The sequence below is a fragment of the Zootermopsis nevadensis genome, unplaced genomic scaffold (assembly GCF_977971745.1).
Source record: "Zootermopsis nevadensis isolate Lab colony 2312 unplaced genomic scaffold, Znev_1.0 Znev_ptg000022l, whole genome shotgun sequence".
Taxonomy (NCBI): Eukaryota; Metazoa; Arthropoda; class Insecta; order Blattodea; family Termopsidae; genus Zootermopsis; species Zootermopsis nevadensis.
Window position 1 is genome coordinate 15,311,855 of NW_028259154.1, and position 26,873 is coordinate 15,338,727.

The following is a 26,873-nucleotide window of genomic DNA, read 5'->3' on the forward strand; positions in this document are numbered from 1 at the left end:
CTACCGAAAAGTTATTTAATCGTTTGAATGAAACAGAAATCCTGACAGATGTAGGCCAAAACAATAATTCAAAACGAAATTTCAGGAAATGAAATATTCGGGTAAGGAATTCCAAAGGTGCAGGAAACTTAAACGCATTTTATATTACAAGCACAAGTAAAGGTATGTTTAAATTATCTAATTATAAGAGTAGTAACTTCACTTTTATTACACGATGATACAGTTTATCCACTGCAGTCTAATCCTGAGGGGAAAGTTAATTACATGTTTGCAGTTGGGCTATCGTTTTACCCACCCACAAACTCATTACACTCATATGAATATTTCAAAAACCAGAGACACACAGTTTATGGTAGTAAAAACGCTGTAGGCCTATATAAAGCTGGAAACAAATATGACAAAGGCCTATTGCTAGGAAAAAGTTGGTATGAGAGTTTAATCAAGTTGTTAGGCTACCACCGTAAACTCATGGCACCGTATTTTCTTTTAAGAATTTATTACCTCGTGTATTACAAACTATATTGGTATTCTGTTCTTTTTATTTTTATTATTTTTATTGTAATGGTAATGCAATAATTCAGTGTGTGGGATGATAAGTGAAGTGTCACAAGTCAGAAGAACCCATTTAACTGATACGTACATAAGAATTCCAGGAACAGCTTGTTTCTGCACACTTCTAAAACAGAAGTGACAGCAGAATCACCACATATTATTGGGGTTATCTAATCAAGATTGGAAAGATATGTAGAACGAACGCCAAGATCAAAGTGTATATACAAATTTTCTGGGTAAATCTGAATAGAAATGCCGACTTTGGATAGGCCCACACAGCCGTAGACGGGATGATAATATTAAAATGTATTTAAAGACAAAGGATCTGAGGATGTTAATTAGGATCATCTGGCTCATCGTGTCTTCAGGTTGCATAAAAGGACGGAAATTTCTTGAACTGGACAGCCGTTAGATTTTGAAGGAGGATTTTGTTCCATGGTGTTAGTTCACAACGTAACTGCAGGGAGGATGGAGTTGGCATTATTATTAATAATAATAATAATATCCTAAAATTACAAGGACAATTCGCCGACTTGTGTTGCTCTATTTCTGGGGAAAGGTATTTTACATTGCGGCTACGTTCTTTCACAAGCACGTGTTGCATAACATTGGATTCATTTAAAAATAGGAGTACGAAAAGCAATAATAACAGAATCAGGGTGCAAAGGGATGTGGGCTTTGCGGATTTAATCTTCATACTCCGTATCTGACTCACTTCCTCCTCCATATGCTTACGTCGTATTCTCTTGTGTAAATAGGTAAATGTCAGCAGTGTGCGGCAATGTACTTGTAGGTTATACCATCATTTTCTTGGGATAGGTCAAATGACCTACCTTCGTGCGTCGCTTTCTTCCTGTTATTTATTCGATTACTTTCTGGCGTTGCATCAGCTGCCGTGGATATACGTAACGTTAAATTAGAGCTTACGTGATTCATCTTTTCATGTTGCTTCATCGGTAGATATTTAATAAGATCGGAAGATGTTCACTAGTGCGGAAGAGGCAGGGATTACAAACAAAGAAGTAGTAGCCTATTATAAGATAATATTTCGACATTTTACCGAAGAAACTGTGGTAAAACTGGGTCAAAATAACTTGTAACCTGTTCTAACCGAGCAGGGGTCTACATTCCGAACATAAATACTGAGCTTATATTGAGCGTTACAGCTAAATCATTCGTTCGGACAACGGCTTCTTGCGTAATTATGCAAGAATACGAAAGGTCACGACCGAAAATCAGTTCTCTTCATATGCACTTTCGTACTTTCCCGCTACCTCATCCTATTTTCTATCTGGATAAGGATTTATTGATCACTTGATCACTGCTTAATGAAGAACAGACTTCAAAAAAAGATGAGCTTCAAAGAGGGAGGCTGTCGTCAGGCTTTCAACGATTCAATATAGTGCTCTGGCTGAGCAGCTTGTAGTTGGGGTTTGTCTACCAAATAATATGAGCTTCCTGGTATCTGCTACCTGGCGACGGACTCCACTCTCATATCTGTTGTCGCCATGGCAACACAACTTATCACTTCGTTTCTTTACTTAAATGCGTCAGCGGTCATCCCGGCAGCTTGGATCAAGCAGGCAAGAAAGGATGAGAACAGATGGAAAACGAAAAGCATGAAGGAAAATAAAACGGCGAAACGGAGGTTGGAAAATGTAAGCAGGAAAGAAAGATTTCTTCCCACAGTCGTTCTAGTAAATTTACAGAACGTCATCTGTGTTAGATTTCAATTTCAGAGGTACCTGAAAGAGTTAATAACCGTTTTCATTTAAATGATTCAGCCTGTTCCGTAAAACTAGCAAGCACTGCAAATTAATAACTACTGTGTTCACTGGCACATTTGAATATATAATTTACATTACTGCAAATTCCGACTGTAAAATTTGTCAATATAGCCTAACCTTTAGAGATATGCATTGTCGTCATACTTGCATATCTTAATATGTATTTCACACACATACTCCAATGGTTCATTAGTAACCGCCAAAAGACCTCAAGCTGAATGTAGATTGAGGTCCATCTTGAACTTAATCAGAAGCCTGCTGCATGACTTAATTTTAATTTCATTCGATGAATTAATCCATAAGTCAGGCGGTCACAGCAGAAAATCACGAAATACCTCAGTAAGAATACTGGCCGAGATTTGAACCGTGTATGTCGCCAATATAAGTTACAAATTGGAAGAAAACATTAATTTCATTTCTTAATGTACTGTCCGGGCTCTAACAAACATGGCAATAAATCTTTGGGTTCCATAAAATGCTGGAAATTTCCCGAGTATTTGAGCGACTGTTGGCTGCTCAGGACTCAGCTCCATGGAGGAAGTGACGTACTATCACGGAGGACGTTCAGCTGTCACCAATGAAAGCAAAACATGTTACCGCTAATCTGTTCGATTACTATGAGAAAAGAACATGAAAGCAGATAAGGGTAGAGAAGCCAAAATAATGCGGATATTAACGGGTGTCTTGTAGCCACTAATAAAGGGCAGCTCTTCCTCAAAGCATTCCTATCTCTAAACTCTGCACCGACAAGGAAATGAGACCATTTGACAACCGTTTCCTTCATTAAACTTATCGCCGTCCCTACAGAAACCCACATACAATCCCGTACATAAGCTTGATAAGTTTCCAAGATGTCTGTTTTAAGTCGCAAAAGCAGTTATCAACACTGGCAGCTGTCTCAGAGATGAACGCCGTATTGTTTTCAGTTTAAAGCACTCTTCGGTCTGCCTGATAATTCAATAATCGTCCATAGATAAGCAATGGAATGACAACTGCCCATTGCTGGGCTCCCTTTAAGAGGAGGCGACCCAGTAAATGTACTGTCATCTTTAAGTTTTAAAGATGAGGAGACACTTCAGGCAACCATCGTCCTAGCACCAAGTACCGACCAACAGTTTTCGCCACCCCTTCTACTGAAGCTGTTTCTTCCTTTGGCCACCAGTCACTGTGGTCTCTAGCCTTTTCTTTCAGCACATCCCGCAAACTTTTCAAAACATAAACTCGAGACTTCAGGATAATCGCTAATTTGTATTACACAAACTACCCAGAAAACATTACTACGTGTCGTGGCACATGTAGAAATAAGCGGTGGACAACGCTCGGTGAATAACCTACACCATAAAACACAAAGTCTTTACTATCACAGTAATTTGTAGTGAATGGTTAAATTCGTTAATTACATTAACTACACATCCGTCCACCCCATCCAAATGAGCCTAACTTACATTATTTAAAATATCAGAAATATTAATTATCCCTGTGGGCTCGGGCGTTGTGCTGGAATATTTTAGAGAACTTCACATATCGAGCAATTAATTAGGTTGGAGCTAGTACCTTTAGGTGAAAGTACCGGAGTGAAAGTTGCCCACACACCATATCGGATAAGTGAGAGTGCAGTACAGGCCCTCATAATTAAACAAAACCACTTAAATCACTGAATACTACACCGCACTACTTCGGAGTTAACGCGGCGGCCAGCTCACACGGCGTTTGTTTCATTTTGGACGTGGCGGCTCATTACAGCTACAAAAGAGTCTTCTGTTGTAAGACTCACTGGCACTGAATCTTGATCATCTGATCACAGCACTCCATGCTGTTGTACAGCATCATCAACATTATTCTGTCATTTGGTCCTAACTGAAGCCACATCGGCCCAGTTCAAGAGTAGATCTAACTACATGTAACTAGTCTATCTTGACAAGCTGACAGTCACTTACTTGGCCGATAAATTCCCAGCCTTTTATGGAACCCGAAGTCACGTGAATTCATCCCATATCCTCTCACCCCAGTGAGTCTCTTCCTTTCGGATTTTCATATTAAACGTTTGCAAGCACTTCTCATATTTTCCATACATGCTACATGCCCCGCCTACTTCATTCTCTTTTCTTTCACTATCAGATAAATAGTGTAAATCAGCTCCTCACTATGTAGTTTTCTCCATCCTCCTTACTCGCACTTTTATATTTGGATATTGTCTTCAGCACTTTGCTGTCAAAAATCTTCAATGTGTGTGTTTTTTAATGTGAAAAACCAAACAGCACAACTGTACCAAACAAAAAGTAAAAGCTGGTCTACAGTTTTGTATTTTATAACTTTGGGCTTGCAAATATGAGACGGCAAAATAAATTCTGAACTCAGTAGTAATGAGCATCCCTCGAATCTGCTCTTATTTCTTTGTGCATGCAAGTTTTTGTTTGGTACAGTCGTCCCCAAAAATCTTCACAATCCATTCATCTCAACTATACATGCTTCTTTACGATACAAATTTAATGCGATACTGTGAAACATCTGACTTCAGATACCTTTTTCACTACGTTAAAAGGAAGTTTCATGAAATTAATACCAAAATTTACTACACCCTTCCTGAGAGTAAATATCATCAGATCACACTACATATGATGGCTCCAAATTGAGCGTTTCGTTTATGATTTTCCAACTCGCTGCATGGGAAAGATAAAATTATTTTCCTAGAATAGCATCTCAAGACCGAAGATGGCTGTCTTTTTGGTTGTTGCGCTGTGTAGTCTGACTCATCGGCCTGATGATGGAGGCAGCAAGGACCCCTGAAACGTCGGTAAACTTTTACCAGACTACACAGCACAAGAACCCAGAAGACAGACATCTTCAGACCCACGGCCGTGAAAACATCAATATCTACAGCTCAAGACTGCCGTACGCAACCAAAATCGAATTTCTCCATGTCTAAAAAGCATACAACATAACTACCATTTTGTCAAATTCTTACTCGAGTCCTGAATAAGTACTGAGAAACGGCTGAATGTCCCATGTTCAGTAAACTTATAATAATATCAGACTTAGTTGGAAACTTCCTATATACCAATTACGTAGCTCGTGTATAATATTACATTTTCAGAAGTCACAAAATTCTTCGTAAAAGCGAGGCCTTAAAAATCAATCATTTCCACCTCAGGGTTGCTCACGTGATCAGTGAAAGGGCAACGGGATACGGATATTTTGGAAATGAAGGTGATGTTAAGGTCACAGGTTCCACAAGTGACTGGCAAAAACTTCACGCCGCCAAATGCAACCAAGACCAAGTTGTGAATTATTCCACTGCCAGCCTCTATTTCTTTCATTGCTTTGTTTGTTCATGCAGATACGTATCGTGTCTTATTAATTGGTATAGCCTACTTCTGTCTCCAAAAGCCCAACGTTTTTACTTCGAGGCCATATAAATTAGCGCGGTAGGTGTTTCTTAACTGGTTTAAAGTCAATTCAACTTCGGTTATTTGCAATACAAACGAAACCAAAGCTAAAAAACAGACTTCAGTTAATTAATCTCAATGTTTATAGTGGCATTTCGTCCATATCAGATGTAATGTAGAATGAATATTTTCTTGGATACTGTCCACTTTTAAAATCATAATTGTAAAACATTTAGAAATATGGCTCTGTTCATTCCAGGTAACAGTATAACATGTTCTCAAAACTCACCATATGCATATAAAATGCATAATTCTATCAACAATTAAGTGTGGCAAAAACATGACCCTCTCTCACTGTATATCACATAAGGCCGTGTTATAACTCAGTGGTCAGTCGCCGGCTTCTTACAGCGAAGGCTTAATTCGCGCCCAGGTCAGTCCATGTGGGATTTGTTTGGGACGAAGTGTCACAGGCACAGGCTTTTCTCTACTTCCTTCGGTTTTATCCTCTCAATAACATTTCACCACTGCTCCATTTTCACTCATATATCAACCGGGAGACAGAAGTCCAGTTCCAGAGACACTAAGTCTCTCCCCATCAAAATAATAACAATATATTACACTACATAATACCAGCTTTAGCAATCAGGAACTATATTTTGCTCACAGAGTACATTTATGGGATTAGTATAGTGTTAGAATTAACAACTATCATTTCCATAAACAGCATTAACCAGCTGACCACTGCAATGGAGACGTTTTATTCGAGACAGTAACAGCAATTTTGAAATTGTAAGTGAGCTCTGTGCTTCAGAGGGTCCTCAGATAGTCGCAAAGGCTATAAATCATTATTCACCACATATCAAAGCTATTTTAACTGCTATTAAATAAAATACAATTATTAGTTTCTTAACCATGAAATAACGTAAAATAGTCAGTACTTCGATTTTTTCAGTACAGAAAGAGTGCGGTCTGATTCGTCTAGCGCGAGGCCACTGGCGAGATAACGGGAGATTAGGCCTACTTTCATGACTGACTGTACACCTCCTGACCTACTGTAGGAGCCGCTCAAGTGAAAACAGTTTCTGTAGAAAATGTACAGGTCTAATTCAGTTCGTTACAAGAGACGTTTTGTGTTCCATAACACGCCTTCAACTGACTGCGTATGTTACAAGCAACACTGAAGGGACAAGTGTATTGCCTAATGTAAGTAGAAGAACAAGATATTACTGAACAATATGGATAGAGTAAATTAAAAAAAATAATGAATAGTCTACAATCACACACGCCCAGTGGAAAGCATGTGTGGCTTCTTCAGGTGGAAATATCAACGTTGAACCCATAATGGGACAACACCCAAATCTTTGACCCAGCAATAATTTCGTCCGGAATTCTTAAATAAACCGCAATAAATAATTAAATGTATTTATTACACCAATCTTGTGAATAAATTAGCCACTGATCAATTTTATTTTACTGTCAGTGCATTAATAGCTGCTAAGCAAATAAAGAGAGAGGGACTTTAGATCAGTGGTATTCAACCTGGGTACCGGGAAGACATCTTAGGGGGTACGTGAAATTTAAAAAAATGTATATTATTTTATGATAAACACTGAATAATCAGTAATGAATTTATTTAATTTATTTTAGATGTAGATTATATACTATATATAACTTGAATTATACACCAACAACTTTGCGGGTACAAAGTTGAAAAGAAATTATATCTGGGGGTACGCGAACAAAAAATGGTTGAATACCACTGCTTTAGATCATCTTTGACTCTAAAAAACCTTGGTTATGATCGCCTGGCAACAAGGCTGAATATAACAGGCCTGAATTAAACGCCTCCAGACAACAGGATAAATGGATATCAAGATACCGAAACATTAGAAAACGGAGTTCATATAGGTTATTTGAGACTGGCAGTGCGAGGTCAAAAGTACACACACGACGATATTAAGGGCAGATCAAATTCGGGAAATGATTACCGCCATTGAGTTCAGAAGCCCTCCCCGTCTCCTGTTTAAAATCGTTAAGAATACAGTACACAAAACCATAATTACAGTGGCCGCAACATAACTGTGAGCCCCAGTTGGGGCACTGAAACAGGCGAAGACAAGATGAAAAAGACGGGCGGCTGGGGGGGGGGGGGGGGGGCAAGACGGTAAAGAGTCTGTCTGTGCATGTATGCTTTACCTGAAAACAATTTTCCCCTTTCAATTTCGACAGAGTCAGTGTCATTTTCATAAACAGACTTTCACACTGCACTGTAGAACACTCGCAGTGCTGGCTCGCGCTACTTCTACAACCTAAACGTAATAATTTCACATCCGATAATACTCAAGACAGGACTGGGTCATGTGGTATCGCTTCGCGCCCCTCCCCTCCCTCCCCGTTTGAATTTGTAACGGTCAACCAGCTCAGAATGTTGCGTCCACTGTATATATGTCACTTCACCGACTGACGTATCTCGATTCACGTATAAATTATTCCAAACAAGCTGTTTCTACTTAAACTTGTTTTCTGAACAAAATTTCGTGCCTTCAACAATCTTGCAGAGAACTACAATGACGAATCACATTATTCCCTTGAAGCTTGACTTCCTTGTTGTATCTCGTTTAACACAACCGTCGGTATTTCTGTAAACATAGAAGGTCGCCATAGTAACGCGCTGATTAGGTATTTGCAAGGTTTCTCGTTCTTCTCTTTACACAAAATATCGCAAAACGTCGACTGGAACTGCGCAAAACATTCTTACTGTATACAATAAAGGTGTTACAAACCACGCGAAAATAGTTCCCTTGAAATTCACTTCCGGGTCTTTCATTCAAGCTTTCTGTTCACAGCAAATGCTTTCTCATTGTGTGAACACTTCTTGGGATAAAAGGTGTATCTCACTGATTCTCAAGAGAAGATGTGTTCAGTCTTCGAGAAAAAATTAATTAGCCCAAGTAAATCATTACAAAGCTGCAACAAACGCCCACATTTCTAAACAATTCCCTAAGTTCTAGCCTCCGATAGAACTATTAAGAGCGCGGACGTAGCAGCTATCAGAGAATCACACGATAAACTATTTATTTTCGCCCAGTACTGTTTGGGCGACTAAATCAGTAAGTATAACACAGGCTGGACATGTAACTCGCATTGAGAAAATCAGAACTACATACTAAGTTTTGGTTTGAAAATCTCAAGCGAGGAATCACTTGGAAGACACAGATGTCAACGGTACTACATTACAGATAAATAGTATTAGGACTTGTTTTAAATGGTTCATAACAGATTAGCTTTGCTGCGCTCCGAGTTCAGAGCCTGGGTTCCGCTGTTCCTGTTGCAACGTCGTACGATTTTGGTGTGACCTAGAAACATGCATGCTGTTATAACGTTACTAAAACATGTGAACACGTACCCAGAATGAAAACCAAACTTCAATAGGCCGTATGTCCACAAAAATCGTTTTAAGATTTCTTCACGCTCTAGCCCATGTCTGTCGCGTTCTTCCTGGGAACAAGCAAACCGCATGATCCCCGGGTCCTTGTTGGAACAAGTTGTTGCAATAATGGGAACCTAAATCTGTTATTGGTCCACAGTTCCATTCAGCAGTGGTTAATAACGCAGCCTGCTAACGTCACCGTCCGTGTTGCTATATTTTACATACAAAACTTGCAGGTGTATTGAATAGGACACCTCGAAAGCGGGGTAGTACGATGGCATGCGGTCAAACCAGGTCAGAAGCCACAAACTAAGTATAATACGATGAGTGAAAAATTCAAATATCATCAAAACTGTACGGAGGATTCGAACCGAAAAACGAGAATCGCTTCGCGCAAGAATGTGCCCCTCACAAACAGAGCCGATGAAGTCGGCGCGGCGTGGCCACATTACGAGTTTTACAAATAAGAGCAGAAAGTAAGATGACAGCGAACTCTATTTTTATAGGAACTGGTACGACCGGTTTTGGGCACATCCAGTAAGTACTGTAGGCCTACCTGCACCCGGATTTGAACATTGAAACTTAAGAAACAGCCACGTGTTTTCCGGTACCTCGAAGACATCGGTTTTCCCAGAGACGTCTTGTACCGAAATGAACCAGCTTCGCTCTTCCCCCTTTCATCTCAGTATCCGTCCACAGAGCATGGTCAGACGTGCTTTCACTTAACCTTTACCATCATTAAACCTAGCAATGAATAGCTTGCTGCATCCGGCTTAATTTAACGCAAAAGTTCGCGAATGTGCGTTACATCCTCTGATATTAGTCCAATAGAACTGGAACAAATTTACGAATCGTACATGTTAAAACAGTGAGAAAAGTATTTGTGAACATTGATCAGAAAGAGTCTTCTTTCCGAATTACAGCCCTCTTTTCCTTTCCGAAATTTCTGGGGCTTTTGTTGCTTTCCTTATGAACTCGGGGTAGAAGCGGAAGTGGAATTCTACTTCCGCTCGACCATGCGTCTTCACGGCATTTCGCTTAACAACTTAATGTAAGGAAAAAATTATTATTGTGAGGTGTAACGGGACAGTGGCTCCACAGAGAACGGGCTTTCCGCTTCGTTCTTTCTACTGCGGCAAGCTTATGTAATCAGGCACGGGTTGACAGCAGCGGAATGAGGTCACTTAAGTGGGACGCGGATTGCTAAGCACGAAGCTCCTAAGGAACTTTCCGCATTCTCGAGCCAAGAGCTGCTTACCCCCCCCCCCCCCCCCCCCCCCCCTCAGGACGTACGATACCAGTCTCAAATTTTCCGTTGTTTGTTTCAGGTCCCCACGATAAGTATTAGGATATATTTTGTGGGGAACATGATAGTATACGTTTCGGCAATTTTTAAATGGTTTGTGAATAAAAATTATTCTTGCGCAGGAATGGGAAGCGTCTTACAACAAGTAAATATGACAGACGAAATAGTCGAGTGGATATTTATGTTCATGGAAGAAAAATAAATACCACAAGTGAGCAGTCGCGTGCAGCCATCGTAGCAGAAACACAGCGCCAGTTGGCCGTTCACTTATTTGCCACTGTCAATAATACCGTAACACGGCGATTAGTCAATCTGAACATCTTCGGTGGTTAACTAAGTGGCACACACCAAACACAGCATTGGCTTCCTCTGAATTACTTAAGAATCTCTGTCATTGAAATGTATTTACTCTGTACGGGCCTTGCAAATATATACAACTTTGATTTGAAACACTTCTCGTCATATGAAATTTGAGGTTCTCACGGTGATGAAGATGTCAATGTTGGTCTCCTGGGCTTTAACGCCGGGTGGACCTGTTGGCAGACATCAACGTTTAGGAAGAACATACTGCCTCTATCTTCAGAGGTGAAGACCAGCATTTTTCGACATGGTTAAGATTTAACGGATTAATTACAGTTGACTGTGACACTTACAATATTAATTAGCTTCAAAACAGCATATTTAAATCTGCAGTAAAAAATTATCATGAAAGAGTTACGCAGAACACCAACGAATGCGCTTGGAAAGGCCTGTGAACGCCTTTCCACGTTTTTGTTTATCAATTCTAGCACTCAAGCTAGAAGTAAGGGCAAGCTTGCTATCTGCTTAGTCGACCGAGAACTATAAAACCGGCACATCGCGCCAACATTACAACGCCAGTAAAGGTTTCATAAGCAGTGGGTGGATACTCTGAGATTTCAGTGCTGTAATACGCACAAGTTCATTCTGAAAGCCCACCTACTCGTTTCCGACCTTTGAATGTGCTGTAAAACTGTGATAACGAGAAACAGACGCACACAACAACCGAAGAGGATCGAAAAGCGAGAACAGACTGATGCATTATGATGTGGGATTTCAGGTTCTCACGGCGGTGAGGATAACGACATTCTTCATCTGGGTTTTGAGATCGTGTAAACTCGCTGGTAGATATCAACGTTTTCGACACACATAACTTCAACCCTGAAGATGGAGACCGCATGTTTCTCCGAAACGCTGGTATACGTGAGTCTGCACGGTGTCAAAATCCAGAAACACAACATCGCTAAATGTACGGTTTTTTCAAGAGATAAGTTTTAATTTCATTACAGTTGACCATGTTGCTGATAACGTTTTCATTTAACTTTTTTCGCGGGTAAACCAGGTAGTGCGGGTTAATTTCAGTTGTACTGCCAAGTTTTGCAGCCATGTGCCAACGCTTCTAATACGAAATGAGCACCCCTAACACTGGGCAGAGCTGACGAACTAAATAAATAAATAATAAATCCGTGGCGTAACAGCTCCAGAGAGCCAAAGCCGACTAGCTTGACTGCTGGTCTCACTTTCACATGCCTAAGCAGAGGTGAACGATCATCCAACCAGATATAGGCTGACGGACGCCATCATAAAAAATAGCAATGCTGATGATTCTCTGAAAAGGCGAAAATTCGACGAATCATCGCATTCCCTAGAACTGTGTAGAAACGAAATCTGACTGCATGCAACGTGATGCAAGATGTTGACTTCAGCGGACTTTCCTTGTGCCACTACCACCACAGTGCAAGAGCGATTCATGTGCGCGATAAACGTATCAGTTGATTCCAGAAAGATGCAGATCTACAAGGCAAATACATTGCCAAGATCGCCGCTGGGGGGAACTCGTTCTGGATCTTTGATTCGTGTTCAGAAAGTTTTAACACCCAGACCAGTTAGATTAACCGTTAACAAGTACTACTTATTCATTCTACTACAACACTTATTAACTCTTTGAACCCAAAGCTCATCTGAAAAATTCAGTCCGTACCTCAAACATTAACATTACACTTCCCCGTCTACAAACACCATTTGATCAATGACGTTTGAGGAAACAATCACCATTTATTCTTAGTCATAAGAAACCCATCAATACGCTGTAGAGAAAAATCAACATGAGGTATATATATTTAGCACTGGGCTTTAAAGGGTTAATAATGCTTTAAAATGAAGCCTGCTTGAAAGAATAAAGAAGGATCGAGTGTTATTTTCCTTTACTATCAAATTTCATACGTTCTTCATATGAAAAACAGCTTACGGCTTATGGGTCACCGTGTCAGAGATGCTTTCATAAAAATGATTCCGATTAAGTAACGAACAAACGTCATAGAGCAGAGTCCTTAGAAGGTTAATGGAACCTTTAGGTTCATTTCCGTTAAGTTATACAAAGCAACAGAGCCTACTACAATAATAGCCGCGTATCAGAGACATTAGGTTGTGAATAAATTTAACTTTCCTTAATATCATCGGTCATCATTGCGTCTGCGACTTGTAACCGGCTGTTTATCACAGCAGATGCCAGTTCTGCTGAATCACTTCGCTGCACAATGACCACATAAGTTACTGCTGCAACGATTAACATTCCCCCCGGTTTCTGAGTAAAGATTTTCAACTGGCGCTACCTCGAAACCACCTGCAAACTGCTGAATGAGGCAGGAACTGTGATCTCTCGCCGCGAATCAATGTACGCCCTTGACATGGATACACTTCCTGCTTCAGATCTGGAAAGCACTAACCGGTCAATACGATCACTGGAAAGCCGTCGTCTGATTGTGCAGCGATGAAAGTCACTTAACGCGGAACCTCTTCCTTATTCCATGATCTTTAAAAGCTGTGTTCTGTTTTGATTACGGGCGTTGAATGAGAAATTAACAAAACATCATGCATCTCAGAATGCTTGTAGGAACGTGCCTTTTAAAAATTTCCATAATTTGCTAATGTATGCTAAGAGTCTTGCCATTCCCCCGCTGATTTACAAGAAGAGTCGATTAGATCTCTGAAAAACTGGAACCTGTTTCCTAATCTACGTAGTAAAAGAAACAGATCAAATTACTTGAAATCAATTGCCTTGAACAGAGTTCACAAAACTATATAATAGACTTGCAAAACCATAAAATGTTGTGTTCTGCGCGGGGAATTTAGAATAGACTCTATTACCTGCGAAGAATCGGTGTCGATAATCTGGTAATAGGCTATAATGCATTGCTCTGCATTCGTGTTGTACTAACATTCAAACACGTGAAAATACTTTTTTCCATTAAAACTGGTACCAGTAGCGTTAATTTTGGTTAACAACACAAGGATTAAGAGACCACTTTGGCGAACAGAGACCTGGATAAAAACATAATATTAAAACAGATTAAAGATAAACTGGACATGATAATGTGAAATGGACTAAAGAAGCGCAGGATGATTCCTTACAAACAAGAAATATTTTGACCAGGGTTTGGTAATTATCAAAGACCTCAGTGCGACTCTATCCTTTTGGGTTAGATAATAAGGCCACTATTACGTCCCATTATCTATCTATAGATTTTATATTGAATCTAATGCGCTTCTCATTATTTCCTTAATTGTCACGTAAAAGTCAAATGAATTTTTTTACAGTTACATAAGCATAATTCTGTACGTCATTCAGTATGCAATACCTCACTTCAGTGATTTAATCTTCTATTCTCATTCCATTTAACCCTTTAAACCCCAAGCTCGTCTAAACAGCTTAAGAATTCGGTCCGTACCGCAAAGAAAACACAACACATCAATATTATAACGAACAAGTGGTTAATGCTGTTTGAGGATACAGTCGCTGTGTATACCGAAAATCATACAAAACACATAAACACAAAATGCAGTGTTACTGATTGATAAAGCAGATTCGGCTTCAAAGAACTAAGCCACTCACCGAGAATGAGATGCAGCTTGGCGTCCGTCTGGAAGGCATAGTGAAGGGTGACGAGAAACGGCGACTGACGCACGGCCTCCAACACCTGCCGCTCCGTCTTGGTGTGCTCAGTTGTCTTCTTCTTCTGAACGATGCTGGCCTTCTTCAACACCTTCATCGCGTACAGGTGTCCGTCGTCAACGCCGCCCTTCTTGCGAACCAAGAACACTTTGCCGTAAGCTGCAACAAACAACACAAACACATAACACATAGTTTACAACCACCACCAAATAGAACAAACACACTTGTGAATTTCCAAGTTTTCAGGGTGGCTGGTATGAAGATTACAGTCTTCTGGGACTCATCACCCTGATGACAGAGGCAGCAAGCACCTCTGAAACATAGGTAAATTTCTACGAGACTGCGCAGAACAACATCCCAGGAGACAGTCATCTTCATGCATATATGTTGTCATAAAATTGTATTCACTTCGCTCTCATGTTTTGTGCGTCCCTTACATACTTCTTCACAGAAGATCAGTTTCTAGGAGATGGAAGGATGCTGTTATGGTGCAGTGGTATATTAAAGAGATGTGTTGAGAGGATGGGAGGTTGCTGGAACTTGGCTCATTATCGTGTCCAACAACGGCTTTTGGTATTAGAGGTGTCCAACTACTGGGCCCTGCTATCCGTAAGCCACGTTATTTATACCATAATTATGTTGGGCATTGTCTATCGTCTGAGATAGACTCAATTTTGACACACGTGACGACACAACTATGGTACAATTAATGAACAAATATCGCTCACGAATAGAAAATAAGAACATAAATACAGTGTTGCCAGTAAAGTAAGAATGTTATTCCCAAATTCATATTTTGCCACTACATGTCAACCATATAAACTCTATGGAGCAGAGTCCTTGGAGAGAAGCTAATAGTCGCTCAGCTAATCATGGAAATCCTTGCATTTTACGAATTTATTGCCGTGTTCATAATCTGGGCCACACGAACCTAGTTCACAACCTCACATGCTATTTCTTTCAGACCCATTTGAATATTATATCCCTCTCTATTCCTTGATCTTCCGAGTGGTTTCTCTACTTCAGGCTTTCCAACCAAAATTCTATACGTTACCCTACCCCTCCTCTATAAAGCTTCATTAAAATCGCAACATTTTCAGTCAGACTGTGCTAGCCGGATGGTCTTTGAATTAACGCTACCTAAATATGACGCTCCCCACAAACAGCAAGTCGCTCGATATTGATCAAGTCTGGGGGCGTATATTACCGCGCCCCCACTCCTCTTCCTCTCTGTCTCCCGAGTTTAGTGAATTTTTATAACCGCTCTTCTCGATTTTCAGCGATGTGTCGTCGATGAAATTTTCAAATTTTCCTAAGTTTTAGTTAGCAGTCACAGCACCGAATTACTGCCCAATATAAACCTACCTACTACCTATGCATTAGCTTAGTCTGTAAACCGCATTTTATAGAGCGGCACTAAGCAAAGAAACAAAGTCTCAATGAGCGATAACAATCCTGTAATAAACGCAACCCGCACTCATTTAAAAGTGATAATGACTCCAAGTAGGATAAACCTCCTTGAAAAGCTGGTCAAGGTCCACCATTCAACCTAGACATGAACCAGATAACTCCACTCTGCATCCTCGTCCCTTTGTTTAAACCAGTTTTAATATTATCCTTTAAATCTAAGCTAGGTCTACAAATTAAGCTGCTTAACGCATTCCGACTAAGTTTACATGCATGTGTGCTACATCTCTCGCCCATCTCATTCCCTTGACTGAAATACTAATATGTGCCTTTCTACCAATGTCTTCGGCTTCTTTATTTTGCACAGATACAAAAATAAAAATTGACTGCTCTTGAACAACGTAGAAGCACAGATGTTAAATTCAATGGCGAACCCCGAGACTTTTCACGGTATTCCTCGGTCCTTTCCGGCGCAAACTGGGGTAGTGTTAAAATCGGGCACGATTGTACTGCATTTCTCACGACATCAAGTCTACCCCAATACATATCTTTCGACGCCGCTTGGTATTAGCAGCCGATAGCTCATAGTTGCATTAAGACCCAACAGAATGATTACATTTTATCCACAATCTCGTTCCCCTGAACTTTGTCCTGTGTTTGGTACCAAGTACAAATTCCTTCATATTCAGTGTCATTAATGTTGGACTGAGATAGGAAAGAAAGAGGTGAAATGCGATGTGCTGTTGGAAGACAACGAAGGCGGCCGTTGTACCGTTGTACCGTTAAGGGCCGTTACCTCGGTAGTCTGCACCATTACGGAAGGTGAATGCCCACGTATCGGATATCTGCGTGAACATCAGCACAACACACGCTCCTTTCTACTTTCAAACACAATAATACTTGTACTTTTACTTTTCGATATTGTGAAAGTACATAGTTAGGATAGTGTAAAGAAGACAACAGACCGAGCGGTGGCTTATTCAGAAACAACCCTATAATCCTACTTACCGCCTTGCAGACGTCAGCAAGGTACAAAGAAAGTCAAGTGTTGGAAAAATTGCTATAAATTTGGAAATGACCTTCAACTTCTTGTGCACATAACGCATTTTCAACTTCTTGTGCACAAGGTCGTGCGTTTTCTTACAACACAAGAACTGTTCGTGTACTTCAGAAATGCACGCCGAAGAGGGAGTATGGAGCAACTTCGTCAGACGTATCTTCACAGAGCCAGTCTGAACATTGGGGCAAAGACAAAAATATCTGCCCTTGCCGGGAATCGAATCTCCATCGTCAGGAAGAATTTGAGGTTTTCACGGCGGTGAGCCCTGTCTTTTGGGTTATTGCGCCGTGTAGTCTGTTAGACAGCCAACGTTTCAGAGGTCCTTCCTGACAAGACGCAACCTAAAGCTTCTGAAAAAATGTTGAAGTATGGAGTCGCGATGCTCAAAACTTTAGATGACCGACTAATGATAGTGATGGTCGAACATGTTAAAATAACATCATCAGCACGTTCATGATAAAATTTAATTTAGAGTCCTGTTTGAGATTAATTTCCAAAATCTATATTACAATTGCAGATTTATGGAACCAATAAACATAACTGGGTATTTTATTAAAATATTCCTGACAATCCGACTGCTATTTATCACGAAAGTAGTGGATTCACTACGTCAGTGTATGACTGACGTCACTTTTGATATCTCATGAGTCAGCGGTGCTGGGACAATGTAACATACACGCACTGACTACAAAGCCTTTGAAATAAACGTGGAATGTTTTTTCTGTCCCAAGTAGCTTATTTTATCTCAGTTCATGGTGATTTCACTGTATATACATACACAAGTCGAAAGTGTCATTTTTACTCCATGCGTCCAATGTAGTAATCTTCCTCACTTGGCAGCTCATGCATTATAGGCCTATTAACACAAGCCTAGAACTTCTGCCCGTAACCACTTCAACGATTCTTCCATCTCTACTTTTCCTGAACTTTCAATAACATATGTAAAGACTTTCATAAACCCCATTCCATTGTTCGCGACTTTCATAAAGCTACACGATTCTACAACATTTTGCTTTTTAATGCTGATTATAAATGCGCTTTCATAAATAGTATCGGAGTATTGTAAGAGAATGCAGCTGTCCTATCACTAAATTACACACGAAATAAAACTACAGAGACATACAGTTGTTATCCAAGGACAATGACACTATTACACGATAAAAAACTGCTACATTTATAATTCTAAGGGGTTCAATTGTGTATCTTGAGAAGTATTCGACTTGAGTCACGCACGAGGAAAACGGATACGAAACAGCAAACTTGTAAGTCAGACGTTTATAAATTCCTAGGCAATTCCAATTCACTTTTTCCGTTCTCAGATCTAACACAGACTTCTATTCTTACTAATTTTCTAACACGGTTTTATTTGCAGTGAACGTGTCCTTTATTGCTTAGGGTTACTTCAAGTAAACAGTGTGGAACTAATGAAATTGCTGATTCATGGGAATATTGTACATTGGGCTCAACAAGAAAAACTGAGATTTCGAGTTCTCTTAGCGTCAAGTATGAACATGGCTCTGTCTTCTGCGTTGTAACACCATGAAGTGTGGTAGAAGTCCATCGACGTTTCTGAAGTGCTCGCTGTCTCCAATAATAGAGCAATAAGCCTTGAAAATGGAGACAATGGTGCCTTTTTCTACCAGGCTACACTGCGCAACATCCCAGAAGACAGTCATCATAATACTAGCCGCCATGAGAACCTGGAATCGCACCATTTAACCCAACATCTCCCTAAAATCCCTCTCAATCAAGAGGGAAAGAACTATATGTGCCACAGACAGCGTTAAAATTAGAAGAAAAAAATCAAAATAACATTTAAATGCCCATCACATTGTTTTTATAACAGATCTGTATTAACGAACATGAAGACGAATCCAAGATGTTCTGCGCGTTTACTGATGAAAGGAAACGCAACTGTCACTTTCCGGCTCCCGGCCCTAACAGCATAACTCACTGCCACGCACAAGGTTTTCCGATACGAGTCAAAAAGTACAGCTCTCTAACAACAATGAATCGATTTACTTCCTTAGCACTTCCTGCCCGGAACCGAAAAGTAAAAAATTACAAATAATTGCGATGGCAAGATATGATAACTCATTGTCTGACACTGATCTTTAAAGACATTCCTCCACATCACCACAAAACAAATCTGCAGAAATTGGCACGTTTTTATGTGTGCATGTAAAAAAAATTCTACACGTGAAAAACATCACATGGATATAGCGTGTACTTTGTCTTCCTGCTTGCTCCCATGCCCGGCAAAAATTTGTAAAGTACCCCACTCCCACCCTCTAGCAACAGGGATATATAGTTCATTATTCAAAAACTGATATATATCCACAATCGTAATATCCGTACGTTTAATTACATTTTAGATTGAACAATTTAGTACACGTCTCTTGTTCGATTCTTATTTTCCAGACCTGTATTTTGCACCAATCACGTTGGCTCTAATCAGGAGCTGCCTAGTTACAAATTTCAACCAGATTACTGACTATCGTCGCAACCCTGACTAAGGCTCGATGCACACGAGCGAGTTATTTTCGCGAGCTCGCCGCGTCATTTTCTCGCGCGTTTTAGCAGTACATGTGAAGCAATGGAGCAATGCACACTATGGCGGTGACGCCGCGAGTTCGCCGCGAGGACGCGGCGAGCAATTTGCGCTCGCCAACCACTGCTGCTTCGCAGCGAGTTCGCCGATCGCCGCGAAGCAGCAGACTGTGTGAAAGCATTGGGCAGTGCACACGTGCTTCGCAACCCTCGCAACAGCTCAGAGTCACAACCAGCATTTCTAGAGGAGGTATTGCAAGCCTCATCGCAGAATCTTTACTTTTGTTGGATGCATCCAGTTTTGCTGCTAGCTCATCTAACGACTTTAAGCTCATACGAAAATAAATATTAAATTTACTTTCATCTTCTCTTAAATCTATAAACATTGTCACGAACGCCCCTTTTAACAGCCGTGAACTAACCAACGGGTGTGTCCAATACTTCCTATTGCGTTTTTTAAGGATGTATTCATAAACGAAATAGGCAAAACTACACGTTTTCTTCAGTACACATCCATTTAGGTTGCCATCCAATCTAGCACTGGTGGGAGTTTTTCGGCGAACTCGCAGCGATGACGCTACGTGTGCACTGTCACGGGTTTCCTCGCTGCGAGTTCGCTGCGAGCTCGCGCGACATTTTCTCGCTCGTGTGCATCGAGCCTAAGAATTACCCTGGCCTCCCTTAATCCTTCCAAGAAAATGTTCTCCAAGTGGAACAGACCGCTTCATTTACATTCATTATTTCACCTTTCTCAAAGCAAAATAAACTATGCAGTTATAGAAATCGTTAAATAAACATTTATTTTGCTGCAAGTTTTATAGGTGTAGGTATGATTACGAACTAATCAGGCAAAAGGAAAATCTGCTAATTCTGGAATTAGATTTACTATAAAAAGGAAAACCGATCACAGGAAATGAATACGAGATTCGAACAGGGGGCTTCACGAATTAAGAGTCATAAGCGCTGTACACTAAATCTTGTAAGCTATGCTATTAGTATTTAAGAAGTTATTTCAATTGCTAAACATTATTTATCAGCGAATGATATACAGAATATTGAAACAAACTTTGAGGAGATAAAATTGATTTTCAGCAACTACATAAAGCACTGGGAACCCTCCTCTAAATGAGGCTAAGTTGTCTATAGACTGCGTATGAGAGAGAAAGGTAATAAAACTAAACAACTAGGTGTTTCATTGTTCATATATTTCGTCTAGAATTTATAAGACAAATAGGAGATAAATTATAAACTTGATCCTTTAATAATAACTGTCCTATTTCTAACGAAGGCAAAAATTTGAACCAGATCAAAATAACTACAAAATGTTGGGGTATGTATTGCACACATCAGCGCAGATTTCATAATCGTAGTTTTAACAAAAGCTGTGAAAATATTTTTTAATTTTATAATTATCCTTTAATTTTTGTTTAAAAGAATAAGACATAGCATATATGCATGGGCTGCTTTAGTTTACAGTCTCATTAAACAGGCAAGTGGGAAATCAATAGGCCTGAATACTTGGGAAGATAATATTAAAATACGTTTTAGAAAGAGCTTGCGAGTATATAAACTGGGTGAAATTCTTAGATTACGCCCTAGCGTCAGACTTCTGGGTAACTTTGTGTTCTACAGCAACGCAATATCAACTGCATTACGATGTTAACTAGGCACATTCGATTAAGCAGATCACACTCAGGTCTGTAATTATTTCAGCAGTAACCTATGCGTTATTAAAAATATCGTCAAGACTGGTTTTTAGATCGTGTTAATTACTCCATTTCAGACAGAGACATATAATACCAAACGAAACAGCAAGTTGAAAGGAATCAGCCATAGCCTATTTCAAGATTCTGTTCACAACAGAATAAGGAGATCATAAAATATAACTCAGTTAAAATGGTCGAGAACTAGGTCTAAATTTGAATCAAGAGCCTCTCGAATCATGCAGCTGGTGGAAGGCAAAATCTGTGTGAAATTTCAGGTTCTCACGGCGGTGATAATAAAGACCGGTGCCTTGCAGCACGGTAGAAGTTTACAGGCGTTTCAGAGGTGCCTGCTGCTTCCATGTACAGGGAATAACTTAGCGCCAACATCACAGAAGACGTCATCTTAGGAAAACGTTGTTGCGACATCCACACTTGATGCAACAGCCGCGATACCCCTTTGACCTTCCTTTCGAAGACCGTGGCCTTCAAGCAGTTACGCACGTAAACTGTTTCCTCATCCAGAATCATTACGTTACAATTCGAATCTTAAAGTCTGGATGACGGAAATTCAACAGCGATATAAATGAATCGTTAATGACTGTCAAACAAATTCACTAGTTAACCAGTTCAAAGCTTGCTATTATACATAATCATAAGTCACCTACGGTGCATGTGTGCACAGGGATATTTAAATCACTTCTCACTTCCAACACTTTTTCCCACAGGTGCACATAAACTTTTGAATCATTCTGTATATACCAAAAAACCACCAAGTGGGGCCCATAATCACTGCGTGCCCCTGTCCACAACAGATCACGCTCCTCCGTGACCAGCTTAGTCTTTCGTTACAAGAAATGATAGCCTCACGTATCTCACACATTCATCTGTGATTCAGATATAATACTGCTGTGGGGATTTTCTTTTCATACTAAAAACTAACTCATGGAGTAGAGAGTCCTCATTTAGAAACTGACAGTCGCTCATCTGGTACTCAAGTCAGCAGATTCCAATTCGTATATACCTTCATATCCTATTTCTTTTAAGACCCACTTGACATTGTCTTTACATGTATACTACGTACGTCTCCGAAGTATCCGAAGTATATTTTCGTTTAAAGTTTCCCGATCAGGTGTACTATGCAGTTATCTTTCATCAATGCATAGCGTGCGTCCCACCCATCTCATCATCCTTAACTTCTGTTTGTGTTTTGTTAAACATATACCAACAACACCCCCCCCCCAAGCCTCCGAGAAACTAAGAAAAGAAATTAAATCCGCATTCTATGCATATTTCTTTGTACAAGTTTTTTTATGGTGATACAATTACAGTGCGCAAATACGTCGCACGAGGGAATCATTATTTTCCCGCCACATGAACAGTGAATCCCCGCAGAGAAGCGACTGACAAACCGTGTAATGCATGTAACATACCCTCTGCGCCGTCACATATAAACTGCACCAAAATCCCTCCCCCAAGACGCGAAACCTAGACGTCTCGACACCCTCCCCCTCACCCCTTCGTTGCGACGACCGTTTCTGCGCTGCATGTAACTGTGATACCACACTGAACAAGTCTAAATCTGTTTTGTTTTTAAAAGATTTACTACATAAAAAAATAAGTTTCATTGCCATGGGTTTTTAAGATTTTAGGTTTTCACGACGGTGAAAATATGCATTATGGTACTATTGGTTATGACATCATACAGTCTTGTAGGCGATAACCACAATTCATCAAGAGTTTTGCTACACTGAAGAATGTTCAAGACTCCTACCCAAAAATCTTCTTAGGGGTGTAATGGGCAAATAATAAACAATACATTTTTCACTGGACGTAGAAATCTATGAAGACACATGCGGTGAGTTGAAAACAAAAATCTAAAAATCCTTAAACTGCGAATCCACATTGTTGCCAACCTTTTAATTACCAAGTACTAAGCATCTAGACAAATGCAATAAAAATAAGGAAGCGTCTACATATGCACCTACCTGAGTCTATCTTTACTACTAAAGTGTTCTATATTTACACGCTGTGTTCAATCATTTAAATATTTACATTTAATCTAATGTTTCCTACTATACGCCTACACACATTCACCAATACATATGACGTTCCATTATCTAATGAGCCTTGCATAACAGCTGCTCCGTTGATTTACAATTCCTTCGTTCGTCATGTCATGTTTAATCTAAAGTACATATCGTATAACCATTCTCATGCACTGAAAAACTATTTTTTCGGAATGTACTCGAAGATCCTTATACAAATGACTCAATTCGCTATATTTGCACCTTTTTCGCTTTGGAATACAGGATGTGTACAATAATTAGATCATTTTGTATCCTGGATTAGATACCACTTAAAAAGTGTGGTTTATATGCACATTTATTCTTCTGAATCGCTCATTACGACCAAAAAAACAGACGATTAATCTAATATAGTTTCAAAATTGGCCAAAATATTATTTAAAGCATCACTCTTTCTTTGCTCCATCATGAACATATGACAAAATTACTTTCCTTGTGGACTCGCTGCTTCGTTACAATGTCCACCACTTACCGTTCACGCCAAGTTCAACATGCACGTACTCTAACGGAACGAGCGATTAAAGATTCAACGACAGAACTAACCTATATGAATATGAGATGTCACGTTCAAGTTAAGGCTGTTTGCCTCTAAGGAATGAGCTCTCTCATTAAGCATTAAATAGGAGGCGCTGGTCTCAACATGTCGATGTTGATCTTTTCTGTAGTAATGTTTTATGCGCTGGTACGTTTCGGAAAAAGAAAAAAAAGCATGGCTATAAAAATACCTACCCAACATAAACTGAAAAAATTACGTTATAAAATAAAAATTCTCACGTACTTTAATTCCACATTCATAACGTCATGTTAGCGGCACCAAGGATGTGACAACAGCCATGCTGACATAACAATTACATCAATACCGGAAAAAATGCCACCACCGAATTTCAGTACACAGTTAGCATACAATGCGCCGAAAATTCTATTACCAAAATTATGCGTTATTTGTACAAAGCCAATAAAATAGCACCAATAGGAAGAAATATCTGTTTCTCGCATCTATTCTTGAGTAAACCAAATGCGCTGTTCTCCTGGTGTTCTTCAGTTGCAATTTTCTGTGTATTAATATTCGTTTCCCAATCGCGTGAATACTTCTTATCTTAAGTGTTCATATCCTATTCTACGACTGTAACAAAAGAAAGTACAAACCCTTCAATGTTTACAGTAAGTTTAGTATAAGCAAAATAAATCACTTCCTTCACTTAGCCAAACACCAACGTAACCCCATGTGTTGAAAAAGTGAAACGTTCAACTCTTGCAAAGAGAAACACTGTTACAAGGAGTCGGAGAGAGACACAACAGGGGAATGACATACGTCCCTGCTACTCTTTCTCGGCGATATTACACTTTTTTGAGATTAGCTCTGAACACACGGAGGTCATTCACTTACAAACGTGGACCGGTCCGCCTAAGCTCTGATGGTCGGTGGTATACGATTACCACAATTAATGAATAAAGAAAACTTTTATTTGGCACTACTATCTCGCTACTTCACTTACAATACAACAAAACCGGAATCTTTTCGAGCCCAAGAGTAACTATTACGAGGGTTACTTCAAAAGTCATGGAAACTAATTTGTTTGGGGCAAACACATTATATTGAAGAAAGTTCAAAATATACATATGAAAGGGCACGATATACTCCTCCGATTGGCGTAGTCAGATCAGGTGAGTGTGAATAGCTTCGGCGCGAGATGGCAAGATTTGTAGATGGTGAAGCTGATGATATTCGTCGTCTTCCTCATCGTTGGCAGCCAGTACTTGGTACACTCGGAGACTACTTTGAATGTTGATAGTCTTAATGTAAGGATTCTGATTAAACCCACATTGAATTTTTTAATCACAATTGGATTTTTCGAGGATTAAAGAATGAAAAAAAGGTCATTCCGTAATGTGCCATTTTTCTTGCCTACTATACCTACACCCATTCACACCCACCTGATCTGACTATGCCAATCGGAGGAGTATATCGTGCCCTTTCATATGTATGTTTTGAACTTTCAATATAACGTGTTTGCCCCCCAAAAATTAGTTGCCATGATTTTTGAAGTAACCCTAGTATATATGCCCCACCTGCTTCCACAATCAATATCTCTTCATTTTCTGTTTATAGGTTTCGTATTTCTCAGTGTAAACAGGAATTATTTCCTTAATCAGCATTAGCCAGCTGATCATTGTTGATATCTTCCAATAATGAATCTTATGTCCCGATAACTATTCAGTTTAATTCAATTTATTAACTTCGAGCAGCAATTTCTCCATCAGTGAAGTGACTGCCTACCTACGAACTAAACGACAAAGGTTCGATTCCGACAACAGTAGGTTTTGAGGTTCACACAGGTTCCTGTCTGTTCCAGGTACCCTCGGTTTCTTTCCCACGAGGCCGAAGGGTAAGTCTGACCAATAATCTCTACAAGCATTTGTCATGGAAATGTATGGCTTTAGACCTCCACCCAACCCTCACGTCTTCAAAATATGGTGCATAAGTACAGGCACAACTATTACTGGGATTGTTAGTGCACGCACTAATTCTACTTCCCACACGGAATAGACCCCACAGTATAACTGCATCTACACAGAAGACTTCATACGTTCGCCGTTCTAATTCTATCCGTTTTTCTTATTTACTGGTTCGTGTGCGACCTATTTCAATTTCATGTTCACGTGTCTCCAATTTTCTTCAATATTTACAAGCAATTATCTACGAGGATAAATCTATTGTTACGATTAAGACTTTCTAATATAATTCAGTCGTGACTCTTCAGTCTTCTTAAGTTAACTTTTCAACTTGCAGTTTATCATTATCCGGCTCCCTCTACCATTTTATACATTCATTTCGTACCACAAAGAAAACACAGCCCGTCACCATTACAAAGATCAATTGGTTAAAGCTGTTTAAGGACACAATCGTTGTATATTCTGAGAACAATACGCTCACAGTACACACGGTAAAAATACACAGCTACTTGACGTTAAAACAGGTGGTAAATACTGTGTGTGTGTGTGTGTGTGTGTATATATATATATATATATATATATATATCTATTATCTATACACAAAACTATAATTTTATTTGTTGTTTTGTACGGGTCTGAAACTGGTTTCTTACGTTGAGAAGGAACACAATTTGAGGGTGTTTCAGAACATGGTGCTGAGAAGAATATTAAAACCGAATAGGGGCGAAGGAACAGGAGGGCGAAGAAAAATGCGTTATAAGGAGCTCCATAATTTGTTGTCTTGGATAAACAAATCCAGGTGGATGAGATGGGGGGAAGCATGTAGGGCGGGTGGGAATATGAGAAAATACGAACAATTTTGTTGAAAATCTTGAAGGGAAAATACCACTAGAAGTCCTGGGCCTAAATGGGAGGATACAATTTAAATTGATCTGAAACAGGGGTGGGGAGTGTGGATTGTATTCATCTGACTCAGGACAGAGGCCGGTGGCGGGCTCTTATGAACACAATAGTGAAACTTTCAGGTCCTTAAAGGACGGAGAATTTCTTGAGCAGCGGAACCACTACTAACTTCTCACAGAGGACTGTTTCATATGTAATGTAGTTAGTTTAAATGTCTAGAAGAAGAAGTCGCTTGTAACCCACATCACACACCTACTATATACTACAGTCATGGT

At 39.8% G+C, this 26,873-nt stretch overlaps 1 protein-coding gene across 2 annotated transcripts in view; it reads right to left on the bottom strand.

Annotated features, from left to right (window-relative positions):
• LOC110839737 (ribosomal protein S6 kinase alpha-5) overlaps positions 1-26,873 on the bottom strand; it is a 212,077-nt gene that overhangs the window by 45,433 nt on the left and 139,771 nt on the right. For both annotated transcript variants that reach the window (XM_087353988.1, XM_087353987.1), the window contains exon 3: positions 14,375-14,593. In XM_087353988.1, the coding sequence (XP_087210114.1) occupies positions 14,375-14,593 (219 nt within the window). The remainder of the gene's footprint in view (positions 1-14,374; positions 14,594-26,873) is intronic.